This window comes from Furipterus horrens, unplaced genomic scaffold, assembly GCF_987537825.1.
Source record: "Furipterus horrens unplaced genomic scaffold, mFurHor1.1.pri manual_scaffold_4, whole genome shotgun sequence".
NCBI classification, from domain to species: domain Eukaryota; kingdom Metazoa; phylum Chordata; class Mammalia; order Chiroptera; family Furipteridae; genus Furipterus; species Furipterus horrens.
Genome location: NW_028327174.1, coordinates 25,760,529 through 25,781,418, shown reverse-complemented (window position 1 = coordinate 25,781,418; position 20,890 = coordinate 25,760,529). Strand labels below are relative to the sequence as shown.

At 38.4% G+C, this 20,890-nt stretch overlaps 1 protein-coding gene across 1 annotated transcript in view; it reads right to left on the bottom strand.

Moving 5' to 3' along the window:
- Positions 1-20,890, bottom strand: part of BORCS5 (BLOC-1 related complex subunit 5) — a 73,368-nt gene that overhangs the window by 15,028 nt on the left and 37,450 nt on the right. Inside the window, exon 3 of the mRNA XM_090275453.1 lies at positions 6,946-7,103. Within this exon, the coding sequence (XP_090131579.1) occupies positions 6,946-7,103 (158 nt within the window). The remainder of the gene's footprint in view (positions 1-6,945; positions 7,104-20,890) is intronic.

Here is a 20,890-nt window from a genome sequence, read left to right as displayed (position 1 = left end):
CCGGGGTCGGGGGAACGAGGCTGCTGTTCGCACATACTCATATGTCAGTACCCAGAATCAGAATGGAGTTAAATCTCGGAGCAGTGAAATAACCGGGCTTTGCTCATGCCTCGCCAAAAAACACAAGCCTACATGTCCAGAAGGCAGGTAATAAACTTGATTGGGCCCTCTTCCAGGCTCTCTGCCTTTTGGCAGAGCAGTGCTGGTGTGAAGGAAGCGTGGGGCCAGGATGAAGGAAGTAGTGTACGGCAGACCTTACAGCCAGGCAAACCAGAAGGAGCCCAATCCCCCATCTCTGTTTCCTGCCACCCAAGGGACCAGTTGTATTTCTTACTGAAAAGAAAGGTTGCCCAAAGGACAAGAAGGGGGGACAATATAATTATATTGTAAACTGTCAGCCTGAAATGTATACCAGGGTTACTTGTAAGACAGAAAGGGAACACAAACTTTCTTGAAATGCCTTGCCTTCATTATTTCAGTAAAAAGAAGCCCAACATCTCAGTGTTCTTGTGAAAATTTGTAGTTTTAAATAAACACTCCCACTTCATTTTATAATCTGAGGTCAAGCAAACAGCAACCAATGCCAGGATATGTTTAAAAGCAGCAACAGGAATCTAACAATGTGATCATTTAAAGGAGATTCACAGTTCAAGGTGGTAGGCAAAGGGGAAGAGCCTCACCTGGCCAATGGTTCATGAGAACCAGGCTTTGAACTGAAGAAGAGCCGAATGAATGCTAATGCCAGTTCAGACACTGATTCTCTGTGCAACACTGTGAGCAATGGATTTAACCTTGACCAATCTCTCCCCGTAGTCTCATGGGAGGAAACATGGTACAGGAAGTCAGGTCAAATACTTGGAAAATGGTTCCAGCTAGGTCTTAAATATTACAGTACTACTGACAGACAGAATCCCTGCCTCGCTCTGCATGCAGACCGCTGAATGGTAGCTCGCATGTTCAAACACCAGTTGCATGCCTACTGCATGAAAAGGAATAACTAAAAATGAGATGAAAGAGTCCAAAGAAGTGGACATAAGTAGTATGGTAAAGCAGAAAAGAGGACTGGAATTGGGAAGACTCATCTAATATAATCATTAACTAAAAGAAAAACCTTGACTGCGCAAGTCCCAGATAAACTCCAAGGACCTTGGTTTCTTTATTTGTGCAATGAAAGAACTAAATTAGAGAAACTTTAGGGTCTCCTTATAATCCTGTGTAATCATATGGCTTTCTAAGGATTGCAGTTCTTTTTCACGTGTTCATGTGAACCTCCCCTTCAATGTTTCACATAAGTTTATGCTAAAATAGCCTGCTTATGCCCTGGCTGGGGGCTCAGTGGCTTGGAGCATCCTCCTATACACCAAAAAGCTTGTGAATTCGATTCCTGGTCAGGGCACATACCTAAGTTGCAGGTTCAGTTCCCCTTCAGGGTGTGTATGGGAGGCAACTGATCAATGTTTCCCTCTCACATCAATGCTTCTCTCTCTCTCTCAACCCAGTGAACATATCCTTGGGTGAGGAATATATATATACTTAATAGCCTGCTTATCAATACACCTAAGAATGAAAAACACCGAGACTCCTGGAATCACATCATGAATTTAATTTCAAAGGCCTTTAAGTAAGCAAATAACAGTAACAAAATAAACCTAGTGGCTGTATCTTAGTTAAAAGGTATTCTAATTTATTTACACGTTGACAGCAACTAGAGTAAGGCAGAAATGTGATCTAGGCCAGTGACAAGAACTGCTCCAAATGTCTCAACTATGTCTTCCTGGGGCTGTGCATCTGCCACCAGCCTTCTTCCCTCCACCTTCCTTGCCCCTGGAGAAAAGCACCCACATTAGGAGGACACATGTTTTTTCTACCTTTCATTTAACCCAAATTTCAATGACAGATGTGACCTAAAACTTAAAGTGTCTGCCTGTCAACTCAAATCCTTAAGTAGAAATGATGAGAGATCACAGAAATCACCAAAATGATAAGTGATATATCCACAGCCTAGAAACCAAGGACTAATCATTTGCTGTCATCCAATCTCACATTCCTCAGGGACCTTACTGAGGTGGATACAACTCTTATCTCCATTTGACAGGAAAGGTAACTGAAACTTAGAGAATGAAGTAACTTGGCCAAGGTCACACAGTTAGGTAGAGGCTGTGCCAGGACTTGAACCCAGGCAAGGAGGCTCTGGAGTTTGCACTCAGAACCACTAGGCTAAATCACCCACAAATGCAAGGCAGAGGCCATCCCGCTCAGCTGAGCCCTCAGGGACCCCCAGTGCTCACAATGGTATTACTCCCCAGGGGTCACTCCCAACAAATGACCTCCCCTATTCTTCAGACAGAATACACAGGCTCCTCGGGAGTGAGTGACCTGTGCCAGGCACCCTCTTTTCATAAACTTAACGAAAGCTTTCCTTTTCTCTCAATATAATTAACCCCATGGCTCTAAATCCTATCTTCTCTGGTCCCCCCAGGAATCTTGCTCTATGAATCCCCTTTCTTTCTTCATCTTTGATCTCTTCTGTCTCTTCCCCCTTAATCTATAAACATATTCAAGTATACCACCTTCAGAAAATAAAAATAAATAAAAACAAACCCTCCTTTTATTTTCATTCACTTTTAGTTCCATAATTTTGACCATTCTCTCACTCTGTGACCCTGAACAAATTGCTCACTTTCTCTAACAGACTTCAATTTCAGTATCTAAATAATGACAGCACTGACCAGAAGGTCTCCAAGGCCCTTCTGACTCCAACATTCTGTGGTTCTTAATGTAGAGAAGATTGCTTTGACCAAGTTTAATTTCTTTACTGTCCCCCAAAGCCCCAAGTTATTTTTTTTTCTAGGATTGCCAAGCTCTTCCCCGGGCCAGCAATGATCTCCTCTTTCTCTCCATTCATTTTCCACATCCTGGTTTTCCTTTAAGACCTAGCTTAACCCTCGCCTGCTCCAGAAAAGCCTGATCTTTAACTCTTAGAGAACCTCAATTATAAATAATAATTGAGCATTCTCCATTGATAGTGCCTTATCTTTCATATTACTGTTCTGTGTATCTTTGTCCCTTCACCTGGACAGCTCTCAGCAAACAGGGACTTAGTCACACTTCTTTGTAACCTCTAAAGGACCTCGCACTCAGTAGGTCTGCAATAGTTGCTCAGCAGTGCAAGCTGGTTGACCCAGGGGTCATAATCCTGCAGCTATTAAGAAAACTAGTGGTCAATGTTTATTCCAGGACTCCCTGATTATGAAGGAAGACCACCTCTAACTTCTACTTCTGTCTCATACACACATTAATAAAACAAACTTGTCTTTCAAGAGCAGCATCCAAATTTAGCAACAGGAAAGCTTAGCTAACTCCTTGATTTTTGTTTTACTTGAATCAGACACAGTTACAGTCATGTTTGCCTCTGACCCAAACTTAAGTGATCACAAGCACCGTCACTTTATAGGCCTCTGGGTGATCCAGGTTCTACACTTCCACTAATACATATTCTCCATGGTTATTAAGTTCCCTCACTTTTCAATACATATAGCATTATGTTACTTCCTCACTCTGGCAACCAAATTTCCAGGAAACATCTGGAATAATATTAGAGAGTTGGTGTTTGATTAGAACTACATCCTCAGCTTTATTCATTTGGAAATGACTAATTTCAACCCTTAGGTTTGAATGGAGCACAGATGGATGTGTGATTCAGGAGTTTGCTAGCACTTTCCAACAGAGACAACAAGTCACCAATGAAAACCCAGAAACAGAGCTCACCTCTTCTGCACTAGGACAAGTAGGGAGGTACTACTCAGTCCTGTGAGTACTGGTCAGGGTCTTCCAATAATCCTGAGTTAACTACTGACAACTCAAGGTAAATCCTGAAGTTCCGCAAATGGAATTTTTAACTCAGCTTAATGTTTTAAATGAATGCTCCAGAACACTGGTTCTCACCGTTGGTTATAGATTCTAGAGCACTTTCATAAATACCAACACTTAGCTTCCTCCCTTCCCCACCCACCGCCCTTCAAGGATTTCAACCTAACTGGTTTAGAGTGACACCCATACATTGGTATTTTCTTAAATGCAGCTCAGTTGTACTGAATGAATTAAGATATTATTGTTAAATATTTTAGATATAATAACAGCATTGTGGCTGTGTTTTTGAAAAGGAGTTCTTCACTGGTGGAAATTCAAATAAGGTCTTTGTTTAGTTAATAGTATTGTACCAGTGTTAACTTCCTGGTTTTGATCATTGTATGTATGATTCTGTAAGATGCTCACTTTAGAGGAAGCTGTGTAAGGGGTATACTGAAACTCTGAATTATTTTTGTGGTTTTTATCTAAGTCTAAAATTGATTCAGATTTAAAAGTTTTTTTCTTAAAGAGTCCTTCACTTTTAAAGATATATAGTTATATACTTTTGAATGAAATTATACGCTTGCTTGAGATTTACTGCAAAATAGACCAGCCGAGGAAGTGATAGTGAGTGAGCGGGGGTGTGGAAGAAATAGGAGTTCGGACATGCTGATGCCTGGAGTCGGTGGGCACTGAGCACAGGGAGGGTCACAGTGTTTGTCTACTTCAGTGTGTGTGTAAAATTTTCCATCATATATGCTGGAGGAAAAATTCCCAGGTGATTCTGACACATATTCAGGGCCAAGAAACACTGCTCTGAGTCTTAAAAATGTATAATGAGAAGCTCTGTCTTGTACTACCCCCTAAAATACTTTAATCCAGCTCTTTAAAAATGAGCTAGTCAATCTTTCTGTACTATACTTTCCTAAACCACAAAACGATGGCCATGGAGTAGAGCGCCTTTTAAAAAGAAGACAAGAAGCATTAAATAGTTGATTTTTTCTAAAATGGTCTCTCTAAAAGTTAATGTCATGGTTAATTTCTAGAAAATAGTAAAAAATGGTAGAGCCTTTCTTATGCCTACAAGAGCATTTTCCAAAGAAATGTCTTAAAAAATGCTATACCTATAAGATGTTAATAGATGTTACCCAATATAAGAGTTCTGAGGTCAAAGAGTTGGTAAAGTGCAGGTTTTCTTTATGGTAAGATTCCTAAGAACTTTTTATAAAATAAGTTTATATGCATTGTGACTTTCCGCGTGATGATGGATTATGCAAAAAGTTCAATCTTCCTTACATGGACTAGCTTTATAAAACTTATATTGGAAAATAGTACTGTAGATCAGTGGATTCCAAACCCCAGGTAATGAAGAATAGCATTAAAATCATTTCGTAAGCTTACTAAGATAATGATTCACAAAACACAACCTAGACTAGTGCTGGGACAGGAGGACTCAGTAACAACACAAACAAAAATCCAAGTGATTCCAATGCAGTCATGTTTGGGACTTGAAGCCATGTAGATCATAATGTAGTAAAATAGTTTAGACCATTTGAAAGGCCACAGCAATCCCAAACAATATGAAATAGCATATTTAACAGTCCTCCAAATAAAAGATATCCACGAGAGAAGCATAACGCATACAACGTTTTACAAAAGATATGTGCTAATTTGCTGGAGGTGGTGGCAAATTTAAATCTATCGATATACTGATGACTACTTTGCAATTTCAAGGATGTATTTATGTCCATTACTAATGTGTGTTGCCTCATGTCCATCTTCTTCTCTGGCCTGAGTCAATGACCAGAACTACTTTGTTAAAATAACTGCAACAGGTGCGATTCACATAAGTGGTTTCTCTAAGATAGAGCTCCTGACCCTTTCTTTATATGACACTACCAGGGATATAAATCCCTTCTTGAGTAAAAACTTTGGAAAATGTACTTACTTATACCTTGGTGCTCCCAGCGCTGTGCCATGCAGTGGCCCAGTCAATGATAAATTTCAGTGCTTAAAAGAAGTACCTACTTACTGTTATTAATAAATACTCAACATCCTACCACATTCTTTAGTTTACTAAGTACTTTTGCATAAATTATCTTGTTTCTTTCCTTACAAAACCTTGTGAGTTAAATAGGCGCAATTGTTAACATCTAACCAATAAGAATCACTGGGTTGTCATGTGTTAACACAGTGAAAAAATATAATTTTCAGGGAGATGTCAAGACTCCTGCTCTCAAAGAACTGATACCCTATTTGACAATACAAATTACAAAAAGGAACCAGCTAAAGTTGTTCTGAAGATATAATGTTAGCAAATTAGTATGGCAAGACTTTACACATACTAATAAGAGCTAACACTTACTTGAAATAGGTCAGTCAGAGAAAGACAAGTACCATATGATTTCATTTATCTGTAGAATCTAAAGAAGAAAATAAAATGAACAAAGAAAATAGAAACAGATTCATAGATACAGAGGATAGACTGATGATTGTCGGGGGGGGGGCTAGGTGAAAAGGGTGAAGAGATACAGAAGTACAGATTGGTAATTGTAAAGTACAGCACAGGGAATATAGTCAATAATATTGTCAAGACTATGTACAGTGCTAGGTGGGGGCTGGAAATATCAGGGGGAACGAAGTATATTTTTGGCTAACCACTATGCTGTATACCTAAAACTGATAACAAAATAATATTGAATATAAACTGTTATTGAAAAGTAAAATTTAAATTTAAAAAAAAGAGCTAACACTTAACTGAACTATTTAATCTTCACTCAACCCTTGGGATAGATTATTATCATTTAGCTCAATTTTTCAGATGAGGCAACTGAGACCAAGAGAAGTAACTTGCCCAAGCACTAAGTAGTGAAGCAGGATTCAAACTTCAGATTTGTCTAGCTCCATGGACCGCTCCTTTTTATCTTTATATTTTACTGTTAGGAAAGAATCCCCCAAAGCAATGAAGACAAATGTCAAAACTTAGGTAGAAAATGACTACTTCCCATAACGCTCACCTGCCCAGTACAAGAGCACTCAGGAGTCACAGGGAATCACAGAAATAGATCAGCAATGTTATTCCCCCACAATACTTACCTCTTTGATTCGTTTAACCAAGGCATTCTGATCAAAAGCAACGGCCTCTGCACACTGATGCAGGTGATCCTGATATCGGAGGCAGAGCTGCAACACCTGCTGAGAATCCAGTTTCTCCAATTTGGTATTTGTTGGGGAAGTCTGACCACTCAGTAGCCCTTCAAAGCAGAAAGAAAGAATGAAACGAAATGGAAATTACTGTTAATAAATTTATGAATAAAGTAGTTTAATAATAAGTTTACTAAAGACTAGATAAGAGACCTAAATTTAATCTAGCATCTTTTGTTATATGCTAATGACAATCATAGCAGCCATCATTTACGGAGCATCTATTGTGTGCCACGCACTGGCAAAGTGCATTATTATATACTCATAATCACCACATAAAGTAAGCATTATCAGCGACGTTTTACAGATGAGGAGTCCTAGACACAGAGGTTAAGTAGCTTCCCTGAAGTCACACTGCAAGTAAGTGGTTTCTCCAAGAATCAGGAATATAAATCCCTTCTTGACCGAAAACTTTGGAAGATGTATATACTTAATTCTTTTTAAGAATTAAAATGGTTGACTGAGAAACTGAGAAAAAGAAATAAAATGTATAAGAAAACTGCTAGGAGGAGATGTAAAAACAAAAAAATTTCGAAAGTGAACAGAGTATCAGCTGACACACCATAAAGCTCATTCTTCACATTTTCTTCCAACAAAAGTTTAGTCATATAACTATTAAATTCCTTTACATTTGGATAGGACATTATATTTTCAAAGTTTTCATGTAGAATTAGCTTACTTTTCTTTAAGGTATATAGAACAGGATAATCATTAGCATTTACAGAAGAAGAAATCAATTAAAGATGCTAAATGACTTCCCTTTGGTCACGCAGAGAAGTCCTAAGCCCATGAATTTTTGGCCACGTCCATTCTGCTATGCCAAAGTCTCACAGACTTTTTAGTGTTACAACCCTTTACCTCCTCAAAAATTATTGAGGACCTCAAAGAGCTTTGATTTATGTAGTTTATATCAATGTCCACATATTAAAATTTAAACTGAGAAAATTCTTAGTGATTAAATCTTTTTAAAATGACAATTCAATTAAATGTTAACAAATAACATATTTTAAAGAAAATAATTATATTTTCCAAAACAAAAAAGTGAGAAGAGTGGCACTTTTTACATGTTTCTAAGTCTTTTTGATGTCTGGCTTAATAGAAAACAGCTGGAGTCTCATATCCGCTTCTGCATTTAATATGTTGCTTTTTTACGCCATGTAACCTCTGGAAAACTCTATTGTACACTTGTAAGAGAATGGGTGTAATTAGCAAAATGTCTCAGTATTACTGTGAAAATGGTTTTGACCTGAGAGAATCACTAGCAGGGCCCTGGGGACCTCAGGGGTTCCTCCACCACACTCTGAGAAGCACTTTGCTAGACCACGCTCTACGTCATACCGGGGCCACTGTGGGCATGATCAGGGGGGATCTGCCCACACCAAGAGTCATCTTGGGAACCCTTCCCCATTCCTGCCCCCAACCAGCCATGTCAAGCCTTCACTGGTTCTGCGGTGCTGCAGCCTAAGCCAGTGCTCTTTGGCCCCCAGACGGGCTGTAAAATGAGCCATCCAGGGGGCAGGCCCAGAGAATCCTTGGAGTGTCAGTCACTGCTCTCAGATCTTCATCTGCATGACAGAGCAGAATGCAGGGCTGAATCTGAGGCCCCGCCTCGCTTCCCACCACTCCCTGCCAGCTCTAGGTCCCTCTGCTGTTCCACTGCTGATCCTAACACAAAGAGCCCAGTTATTCTAGTGGACCTGTCTCCACACAGCAGCTTTTGGTGAGGTTGGAATTTGCAGAAATGGGGATTTATATTTTCAATTGAAATTTTTGTTGAGATCCTGTGTACAGGATCTTGTGTATCTCTTTACCCAGTTTCCCTTTGTAACATCTTGCAAAACTACAATACAATATCACAACCAGGACATTGACATTAATACAAGCCACTGATCTTATTCAGATGTCCCCATTTTATTGTATAAGGTTGGTGCAAAAATAATGTCCGATTTCGAGGTCTATTTTTAAAATGAAAAAGCCCATGATTATGAAAATATTTATTTATTAACATAACCTCCTTCACTTTCTAGAACCTCACTCCATCTGTCAACTAGCTTATAAATGCCACGCTTGTAAAATTCTTTAGGTTTTGAAGCAAAATATGAATCCAACTCATTTTCAACTTCTTCTCTCGATGTCAATCTAAGACCATCAGAATGGTTCTGTAGTCCCCAAAACATGTGATAATCAGAAGGAGCAAGGTCAGGAGAATATGGAGGATGAAGAAATATTTCCCAACCAAGCTCTTTCATGAAATTTTTGGTGAGTCGAGCTGTGTGAGGACGAGCATTATCGTGATGGAAGATGACAACCTTTCTGTTGACAAAGGAGGGTCGCTTTTGGTTCAAAGCTGCTTTCAGACGACAAAGTTGTTCACAGTAAAGATTAGCAGTAATTGTTTGATTGTTGTCTAACAGTTTGTAATGGACAATTCCTTCCATCTCCCACCATACACTCAACATGATCTTCTTTAGATGAAGTCCTCCTCTTGGTCGTTGAACTCTTCTTCCTCCTCGACTGATACACGAACGGCAGCATTTAGCATTATGGTAAAGGATCCACTTCTCAGCACTTGTAACAAGCCTACCTAAAAATGGTGCCTGAAGGTGTACTCTGATAGACTTTGCTGCTGTACTTGGATGGCACCCTTATGAAACTCATAGAGTAAAACATTTCTAATGTGGTCTTTAGATGGGATGAACATGGATGCAAATATTGCAGATGATTATGAACAATACTTTGATAATCTGAAAAAATAAGGTATAAATTAGTCACTGTGACATCAAACAATTATAAGAAGAGGCACGAATTTAATAAATACTATTTAAAACTTTCTTTTAAAAAAGTCGGACATTAGTTTTGCACCAACCTGGTACTTACACATGTGTGTGTGTGTGCCCATGTGCGCACCACTGTATTTAATTCTATTACATTTTTTCACATGGCAGGGTCACGTGTCCACCACCAGCATCAGATCCTGAGCCATCCCATTACACAAGGATTTCCTGTGTTGCTTCTTACAACCACATGCACCTCTCTCTTATCCTTGCTAGGGGAGCATCCTTAAACCCTAGCAAACACTAACCTGTTCACCATTTCTAAAACTTTGTCATTTGAAAAATGTTCTATAAATGAAATAACACAAAACCCTTACTCTTACTCTTAATAAAAAATGGGGGATGCTGGATTTCAAGAGAGCTGCCAAGCCTAGAAGGCACACTAAGGTAATTCAAGTCAAGCTGCCCAGTCAATTTCAAAGTTAAAAAAAATGACCCTTTAAATCACCATTATAAATCACTATTGTGCCCTCTAAATCACCTAAAAACAAAGCCCACATTTATGGGTCTATTGTAGGAATATGCTTCTTTAACTCAGAGGAATCTGAAAATCTGCTACAAATCCTGCTCCAGATCATAGAAGGAACAATACAGAAGAAAAACGATGGGCCACTTTTTCTACACTTGAAGTTACAAAGTCATGGCAACTGAGCAAGTTCTAGAAGCAGTGACTACAAAGTACTCCCATCTCTCAAGTGTCAAGAACCCATCTCCCTCGTTTTGATGAATGAACCACCCCTGTATCTTCTGATAAAAGGAGGAAAGAGAACAGAAACCTGGATTAATTGAGAGATGGTAAATTTTGTCATTTTCAGGTGACCACAAACTTCCAGACTTCAGAACTGCTTTTATTCTGAATGCACATTAAGGATTTTTACAAATCTTCTGCTATCTCAACCCCCACCCACCACTTCCTGTGTCTTGCACCCAGCCAGCTTCACTTGCTCACATTACCTGCCTACCTAACCTCTGGGGGCCCCCAGGTTCACCCCTCTTGTAATTCTTACTTACCAACTCTAATAATAACCTAAGCCCTTAGGTAATAGAGAATGAACCACATATAACATTGAAATTATTTTTGTATAATTTTATAAATGTTCTTTATAACTAAAAATGTATCTTTGTTTACTTTTTATTATATAAATTTTCAAACTCATAGAAAATATATATACCTAAATATTCACCTTCCAGATTCAACAAATAAGACTTTATCATATATATTTCATCTTTCTCTATTTTTTTCTTTTCCTGAGCCCATTAAAAAATTATAGATATCATGACACTTCCCTCCTAATACACTGTTCTTCCACATATTTATGGTTAGTCTTCCATTTTAAATAAAAGGGTCTAAATTATGTTGTCCTTACTGTGCTAGGGACAGAGCTATTACCCTCAGTTTCTAATTCTCCTTTAGCTCAAAACAGTGATGTACACAAAGTAAACGTTTATTGAGTTAAAAACCTGGTCTAATAGATTCCATATATTAAGAGTTGGGCTTGCAAATGGTAAAAACTGGAGACATTTCCTAAGACCCTATTGAAACCACTTTGTTTATACAGGAATGGAGAGTGGGCTCCAGGGAAGGGGTGAGGACCGAGACTGAGTATTACACAGATCAAGCAAACTGCCATCTGTACCTACCTCTCTGTGCAAAGTGTTGAGTGGAAAAATAATCAGGGTTAGAAATTTGGAAAATATTTTGCTGAGCAATCTTTTTCTTTCTGAAATGTCAGATAGGGGAAAATGTTTTTCTGAAATATAGTAAAGCGCCATATGGCTATTAACTTGGGTTATTACCAAGCAAAATGCTTGACTTTTAGAGGCTTAGTCACTTACAGGACTAGAAATGAGTATTATGAGTAGTGGGGCTTATATTTAAGTAACAGTATAACAGGCTCCATTTCCTACCACAGAATCCAGAAAGCAGAAGCTATGTAACTTTGCCAAAGTTACGGCAAAGGTAAAATTAAGCAACAACAGATTATGAGAAAATAAATTCCCCCTAAAACTTATAAGGGATTTTTTACTCAATTGGTCATGGTGTATTTCAAAAACAAAAAAAAAAAAGGGCACAGAAGCCATGTGTATTCTTTACTTCAATGAACTCTATAGTTCTCAAAGGCACTCCCTCCCCTTATCTTAAAGAAAGGGTAAAGTCTAAAAACATCTGCCCAACTTGAACAGAATGTTATGATGTATATAGTGCTCAATTATTTGGGGGCATTTAGAAAAAGGGTTCCCGTAACTGGTTCCCTTAGGACATTTTATGTCCATTCAGTCATGTCAGAGGAGCACCAATCTCACCCAGGAGAAGGAGCCACTCAGAATGACTATCGCCGTTTTGGTTAAACTATGTGGCAGAAGAAACTGCAAGTATAGACGAGACCAATACAATAGGCCAGCCCACCATAATGTTCAGTGTGAATAAAAACAATGCTCCTAGGATCTCTCTCCTGAAAGTTTCCAAAAACCACCAGATGGCCAATAATAAACTGTCTCATTGAGGTAATGTTACAGACTGAATGTTTGTGGTCCCCTCCAAATTCATATGTTGAAACCTAATCCCCAATGGCATGGCATGGATTTGGGGCCATTGGAAGTATGAGGGTGGAGCCCTCATTAATGGAATTAGTACTATTATAAAAGAGACCCGAGGGCACTCACTTGCCCCTTCTAGCAAGTGAGGACATAGCAAAAAAAAAAAAGTCTGTCTATGAATCAAGAAACAAGCCCTCACCAGACTCTGAATCAGCCACCACCTTGATCTTGAACTTTCCAGCCTCCAGAACTGTAAGGAACAAATTCCTGTTGTTTATAAGGCACCCAGCCTGTGGTTATTCTGTTATAACAGCCTGAGTAGGCTCAGACAAAAAGAATGGGAAAAGCTGAATTCAGTCCCATTATTTCTTAGCTGTGTGAATTTGGACAGTGACAACTCACATTTCATGATCTGGAACACAATACTCTTGAGATGTCAATGCCACCCAAAGTGATCTACAGATTCAATGTAACCCCTGTCAAAATTCTGATGACATATTTTTGCAGAAATAGAAAAACTCATTCTAAAATTCATATGGAATCTCAAAGGACTCCAAATAATCAAGGCAATCCTTAAAAAGAATAAAGCTGGAGGAAGACCCACACTTAACCTGATTTCAAAACTTACTATAAAGCGGCAGTAACAAATTAGTGTGGAACTAGCATAAAGAAAGACATATAGGAATAAGATAGAGAGCCCAGGAATAAATCTTCACATAGATGGTCAAATTATTTCCCACAAGGGAATATTCAACGGCAGAAAGGACAATATTTTCAACAAATGGTGCTAAGAAAACTGGATATCCACATGCAAAGGAATGAAGTTGAACTCATCTAACACAACATACAAAAATTAACTCAAAATGGACCAAAGACCTAAAACTATAAATCTCCTAGGAGGAACCAAAGGGCAAAGCTTCACAACACTGGGTTTGGCAATGATTTCTTAGCTATTTTACCAAAGATACCAGCAACAAAAGTAAAAAGACAAATTAGACTTCATGAAAACTTAAAGTTTGTGCATCAAAAGGCACTATTAACAGAGTAGAAAAGGCAACCCACAGATAGCAGAAAATATTTGCAAATCATGTATCAGATAAGGGATTAATATTCAGAATAATATATAAAGAACTCCTAAAACAACATTAAAAAAAACACCACCTGATTCAAAAGTGATCAGGAGACTTGAACAGACATTTCTCCAAAGAAGATATAAAATGGCCAATAAGCACATTAAAAGATGCTCAACACAACTAATTATAAGAGAGATGCAAATCAAAAAGTGCTGGCAAGGATGCGGAGAAAAGGGAACCGTAGTGCACTGTTGGTGGGAATGCAGACTGGTGCAGCCACTGTGGAAAACAGATGGAATTTCCTCAAAAAATTAAAAATAAAACTGCCTTTTGATCCATTGATTTTGTTGCTGAAAATATACCCTAAAAATCCAGAAACACCAATTCAAAAGAACTTACGCACCCCTATGTCCACAGCAGTGCTATATACGACAATAGCCAAGTGTAGGAAACAGCCTAAGTGACCATCAGTAGATGAGTGGATCAAAAAGCTGTGGTACATTTACACAATACAGCAGAAACAAAGAAAAAGGAATTCCTACCCTTTGCAACAGCATGGATGGAACTTGAGTCTACTATGCTAAGTGAAATAAGCCAGTCAGTGAAAGCCAAACACCATATGACTTCACTTATAAGAGGAATCTAATGAACAAAACAAACAAGCCAAACAGAACCAGAGACATGGAAACATGGAACAGACTGACAGCTGCCAGAGGAGAGGGGATAGGGGGACAATGGTGGAAAGAAGGGGGAAGGAATTAACCGAAGAACAGGTATGAATGACCCATGGACATGAACAATGGTGTGGAGATTGACTATGGGAGCAGGGGGTGGGCTGGGCAGAGGAGGGGAAAGGGGGAAAATTTGGGACAGATGTAATAGAATAAAAAATAAAAAAATTAGAAAGAAAGATTTAACCCCCTTCCCCCAACAAACTATAATGAAATACCACCCCACACTCATTAGGATGGCTACTATCAAAAACAAACAAAATTACAAGTGTTGGAGAGGATGTGGAGAAATGAACCCTTGTGGACTGCTGATGGGAATGTAAAATGGTATAATCACTGTGGAAAATAGCATGTCAGTTCCTCAAAAAATTAAACATAGAATTACTTACTAGCAATTCAACTTCTGGGCATATACCCAAAAGAATGAACGTAAGGTCTCAATGAGATACTTGTACAGCCATGTTCATAGCAGCATTGCTCACAGTAGTTAAAGATGTGGAAGCAACTCAAGCATCTATCAATCGATGAATGAGTAAGCAAAACGTTAATATACACATGATATAGACATAGATATATATCCCCAGTGTTACATTACTCAGCCTTAAAAAGGAGATAAATTCTGACATGCTACAACATGGATGAGCCTTACGGACATTATGCTAAGTGAAATAAGCTAGACACAAAAAGGCATATGTTATATAATTCTGCTTACATGAGGTACATAAAATAGCGAAATGCATGGAGAAAGAAAGTAAGAATGATGGTTACCAGAGGCCAGCAGGGGTGGGGGTGGGCCTGAGGAGAAGTTACTGTTTAATGGGTACAGAGATCCAACTGGGGATGATGGAAGCTCTGTAAATGGATGGTGGTGATGTTACACAATAATGTGAATGTACTCAATGCCATGAAATTATGTATTTAAAAAAGGTTAATATGATAAATTTCGTATTGTGTATATTTTGCCACAATAAAAAAGGCAAGTAGATTGATTTTAATTTTTGCTAAGGAAAAATATTCCACAATACACCTCTAACAAACCAGCTGAGAAAAAAAAAATGTGGCAACAGGGAATGAAATGAAAAAAATAAAAGGATAAATCAAGGGAAAAATGAGTCTCATTTCCTTCTCTGAAAACTAAGTGAGTTAAATCATGTTTTCTTCCTAGTCTAAACTTTGAAAATTCTGTTTCTATGAGAGAGATAAAGTATTATTCTATGCCACTACACCATATTTCTTTTATTATAAGGTCAAGATTAATTTAGTATTTTTGCAGAAAGGAACATATTTAAATTTAAAAGACCCTTTCTTTGAGTACAGAAATAAAAGAAACGCAGTCTACTACAAATATTCTCAGTTTGGATGCTACAACCTTTCAACAACTCTTACTTAATGAACACAGAAAGCCCATTTTTGTCTCATTTTTCCAGAAGAATGAATGCTAGCTTGTAAAAAGGGGCCCTGGGTCCTCCCTGCAACTTGGAAGCTCGTGTTCACCAAACCCAGGTGTTCTCCACTTGCTAAAACATCAATACCCCAAAACTATAGCTTCTCAGACCAAGTAAAGAAGGTTGTTTGGAGCACCAAAAGACCCTTCCCTTTTAAAAGAGTTTGCTTTAAGGAAGTGAAAGTATTCTTTCAAAAACTGGCATTTAACACAAATTGGCATTTAACACATGATTCCACTTACAGTAGTTTGAGGTATAGTGTACACAACTTCTCAGAAATACAGACTTTGCAAGGCACACCAAGACTGGCTATAAAAGAGGGCGGGTATCGTTAGAGTGTCCACAGCAATTACATTGGGGAGCTTATTTTTTTTTTTTTTAAGTTTTCAGAAAGATGAATCACAGATTTACTTTAATTGAAAACAAATGAAGTACTAAGAAAAAGATGCAATGAAAAAAGAAATCTGAAATATTAACGCCTGGGCTTCCTCGCTCAAAGGGATCTCCCTTCTTTTAAATGCTAACTCCTGGCTTCCTTAACAGATTACATACGCTACACTCCAACGGATAATGGAAAACACAGGATTGTTAAACTGGAAAAAACACCTAGATCAGATGGAAGTTCTCATTTATTAGTAGCTTAAAATGCTAAGGCAATACTATTAATTTATTAACAGCGAATTTCTGAGAACAAGATCATTTTAGAAAAAAAAAAACAACCCTGACTTTTCCACACATGGTGTCTACTAATTAGGAAAACTATCTCAGTTTCTACTCAGATTACATATAATCAACAGGAAATAGAAAATGTTTCTTCTATACATGGAGAATTAAGACCCAAAAAGCTGGCAATAAAGCCAAGTGTCATATACAAAAGCCTATTTGCCTATTACACTGAGAAGCTGAAGAATCAAGAGCCCCTTTTTCCCCACCTGCCTGCAGCTAGTAGCATGACAGAAGTTCCACTCTATATGCCCAATGCAGACCCTAAACAGGGAGTAGTGCTGCAAAGTAGAGACCTTCCACGATGTATACTCTCTGGTGACAGCGCTTTCCAGAAAAACAAGGTTTCTGAGGCAGCAAGAGAAGCAGAACCAGTTCCAAAGTCCAGTCACCACTGCCAGCTAGCGTTGTTTTTTTAAATTTATTAAATCATTTTTAATTGTTACTCTATTACAGTTGTCTCAATGTTTCCCGCCACAGGTGGGGCAAAAGTAGGTTTACAGTTGCAAGTATGTGAAACATTTATTCTTGTATTATTTATTAATTATTATTTTCCATGCAAACAACTATAAACCTACTTTTGCTCCACCCTGTATGTTAAATCCCTTTGTAAACAATAAGTTACATATTATTATAATTTACTAAAATGTAATTACTGTCCATTACTATATAAAGCATTTAACATTTCATGAGTAAGAAAAACAATGGCTAGCATTAATAATTGCACTCTCTTAGCCAAGCACTGTGCTAAATAAGCATATTACATACTATGGGGGACTCAAATGTTGGAAAATTTTAGTTTCAGATAACAGCTAATAAGCTTGGTAATCAATGTATGTAAAAAGCTATTGTTTCTGGAACTGGAGGTATGACCCACCTTGACTCCAGGAGACCATAAGCGGTTCCACTTTTGTGCCTCAGAAGGACTGCAGGGTGACCATCGCCCAGGACACAAGGACCACCACCCAGGACACAGATGAAAGAATGCTGCAGCTTTTATCCAATTAACTTTTTCCCTGAATTTCAAACCCCTTGCCTACACTTTTCTTCTCCTTATAAAAAGGGCCCATTTATAATAGAATTTAAGACAGTCTGTTGGGGTACAAATCTGTTGTCTTCTCAGATCACTGACCATCTGAATAAAGTGCCCATAAAGATTCAATCCCTGTCTCTGCTCATTGGGTCTGGTGGATGACAGGCAGCATTAACACCGGCTTTTCTGGTTCCATATATTTTATCTTATTTCTCAGGATGACCTTAAGGGGGCATTTTATTATCCCCTATACTTAGTAAGTAAAGTAATACAGTAGTAATAATAATTATGACAACATAATAATTATGACAGCATTGGAATTAAATGCTGGAATTAACTGAAAGAAAAAAATACTATAAATTAATGATTTTGGTGACAAATATTACTGTAATTAATAATTTAAGGGAGATACGTCGTCGGCAGTCATCCGTCTCCAGAGACGATGGTGTAGCTTCTTAAGAGTCTATATGCACCGCCAAGAATGGCTGTGCAGTCCAACTCGGGAGTGACACGGTATCTGTCTCCTCCCGTGTTGCATCGACATCTTGTGATGACGCTGGAGTGTCCTCTCCAGTGAAGCTGAAGCTACAAAGCCTGGGCAGGGTGATATGGAGGGTCTGCTGTTGCCCATGCAGCAGACCCCCCCTCTCTTCGCAGCTGAAGGGTCCAAGGGAAAGACAGAGTCAATACAGCTTGGCTTCAGGTGCGCCGCAGGAGTTGCCGGTGCTGACTACAACGTCAAACCGCCTTAGGGACTCCGGCTCCGGATTTTCTGTCGGGGTTTACTCCCTTAGCCTTTCCCCTGAAGAGGTATGCCGCAAGGCAGCGGAGGTTTTTTGGAGTCAGAGTTTTCCTTCTCTGATGTGCCCTGACTGGAAGATCGAACCAGCGACACTTAGCTCGCAGGCCGACGCAGAATGTTTAAATGTTGTCAGAGTTATTAAATCTTACTAGAGGCTGATGTAAACTTGGCTGCTGGATGCTCAGTAGCTTTACAAATCTTGTTATTTCCAACTCATACCTTTTTGGAGGCAAGGATCATTGCTTATACTTCCTGTGCCTTCAGGCCTTTAATGAGAAGAGAGAAGCAAAAAATAAAGTATTTAGCAGTGTGTTTAGACTTCTAGGTCAGTGTCACAGCCTTTTCATGTTTTACATCCAACAATCAATGGTCAAAACAAACTAGGTTTTCTTTTACTAGTCCCCATTCCAAAAGGAATGATCAGACTCATTACTGTTTAGTCCTGTGCCTCATGATGAGGACACTCAGTAGCTTAAGTTCTGTTTGTTGCCTTTTGGAGAGAGATGCTTGACTCCTTTTCCTATGTGTCTTTAGGCTTTTAAAGGGAAGGGAGTATTTCCCAGTGGGAGGAAGGCTGAATTCTCACCCTAGCCAGGTGTGCAGGAGGGTTCAGGAGAAGCAATTCAGGGGAAGATCCCAAAAGAGCCCACGATGGCATAGAGATGTCCAACTTCCATGGATTTTTTTTATGGGCAGTACTGTATTTAGCGTTGTACCCTAATTGTATTCACCCTGGCTGGTTTGGCTCAGTGGATTAAGGGAGATAATACAGTAGCCAAAACATGAGAGCTCTGGAGTTGCCAATGCTTGGAATTCTAGTGTATATAATTTGACCAACTTACTTGATGAATTAATCTAAACTACCACTTTACTCTTAATTTATGCTTAAGATAGTATTGCTTATTTGAGATTTGGTTTGGAATCTAAATGTTTTCATTTATAACTAAATCTTACTCTTTATGGGCTGTCTCTTTAGAGCACATTTGGTTAAAAGTTCATTTGGGGGATTTATCAGAGCATCGTTTTTGTGTATTATTATTGATATTCTTGCTCTCTCCCCAGTTACCTGATAAGGTTCTTGAGGGAAAAAAATTATGTATTTTTATCTCTTGAAGGACCCAAGCTGCAAAAGTGCCTTGTAAACGTATACAAAGTAGTTCTCCACAGATGTTTGCTATTGAAATACAGAGGAGTGCTCAGTTTGAATGAGTTCTGCAAACACATTTGGTGCCCCCTTGGGCCTTGGCTAAAGATCCCTAACTTCTTAATGCTTAAGTGCCCGGTTACTCCATTCCATTTCCTCCAAGCAAAGTTCTGATTTAAATTTATTTCTCATCAGAGCAAGAGACACACATTCTCTTCATATCTCTCCAAAGAAATGAACTCATTCCCGCCTCTAAAGTAAACTTACGTCACTCATATATGAAGATATGGGCTCTTCTTGTGCAAGTAGTGAATGAGACCTTATCTATAAATCACTTGACTGCAGTCTTTTGAAAATTCGGCAAAGGCAGTTATGTGAAACTACAAGATAAAAGTGATACCAAGGTCAACAAAACCAGGGCTTAAACTTTGTTCCTTTTCTCTAGTAACTACATAGAAATACATACACCATATATCCCATCATCACTCAGAGAAAATTTGATTGATCTAGGGTAATTAAATCATATATTCAGCAAGTTCACTCCTTGGTTCCTTAACTCTTGGCCTCAAGTTCACTGAGATAACATATCAGAATCCCAATGTGACTATAAACACAGATTCCTATCGCAGGGCTAACAGAACTGGTTTCCACATTCCATGTCCATCAAGCCTGTGCGTCATTGCCTTTGTTGTAGAAGATAACCAACTTATAAAAATTGAAACTTTTTCCACTATCTCTAAAGCACACAGCTGCGAAAACATCCTCCTTTATGAAACAGTTCAGTAGATAATATTCAGAAAAAAAGTATATAATTATTTGTTACTTTTTTCTCATTCTGTGCTTTAGTATCCCCAGAAACAGGAAGGAGCATCATAGGGAACTAGGGAGAGATGGGCAATCATAGGAAGGAAATCCTTGATATTCCAAACCAAGGGAGAAGAGCTGGGATTTAAGAGAAGCAAACAGAAGCAATATACTTCCAATAATGACACACACATACTTCCAATGTGATACACTAATCGAGTAACCTAGAGATTTTCAACAGGTGTGCCTCAAGAATTTTTAAAACACAAAATACCTGATTATTTAGTCAGGGGCACTGACCTCTTTTCCCTTATGTCGTCAAATAAAAAGTGATAGCAGCCAACACAACAATAGCTGTCCGGTGTGAATGCCCCATTTTGAATCATCTATACACAGGTCATGTAATAGGGTTGCACCTTATTGGTCATATCACATAATAAGGTTGTGTCTGGTTAATTTTTGGTACCGGAAATCCTTATATACAAGTATAGGCATCTGATTTTTTAAAAAATCACTTTGGAGCAAAAAGGGTAATAACTATTATATATATTTTAAATAAACCAATCAAAATTATACCTATTTTTGTCAGATCTGCAAAAAAAAAGTTTTTTTTTGTGTGTGACACTGAATTTTACTATTTATGTATATCATGATGAAAAAGGTTGAAAATTACTGGAGTGACTCAAAGACATGAGCATCGTTAGAACAGA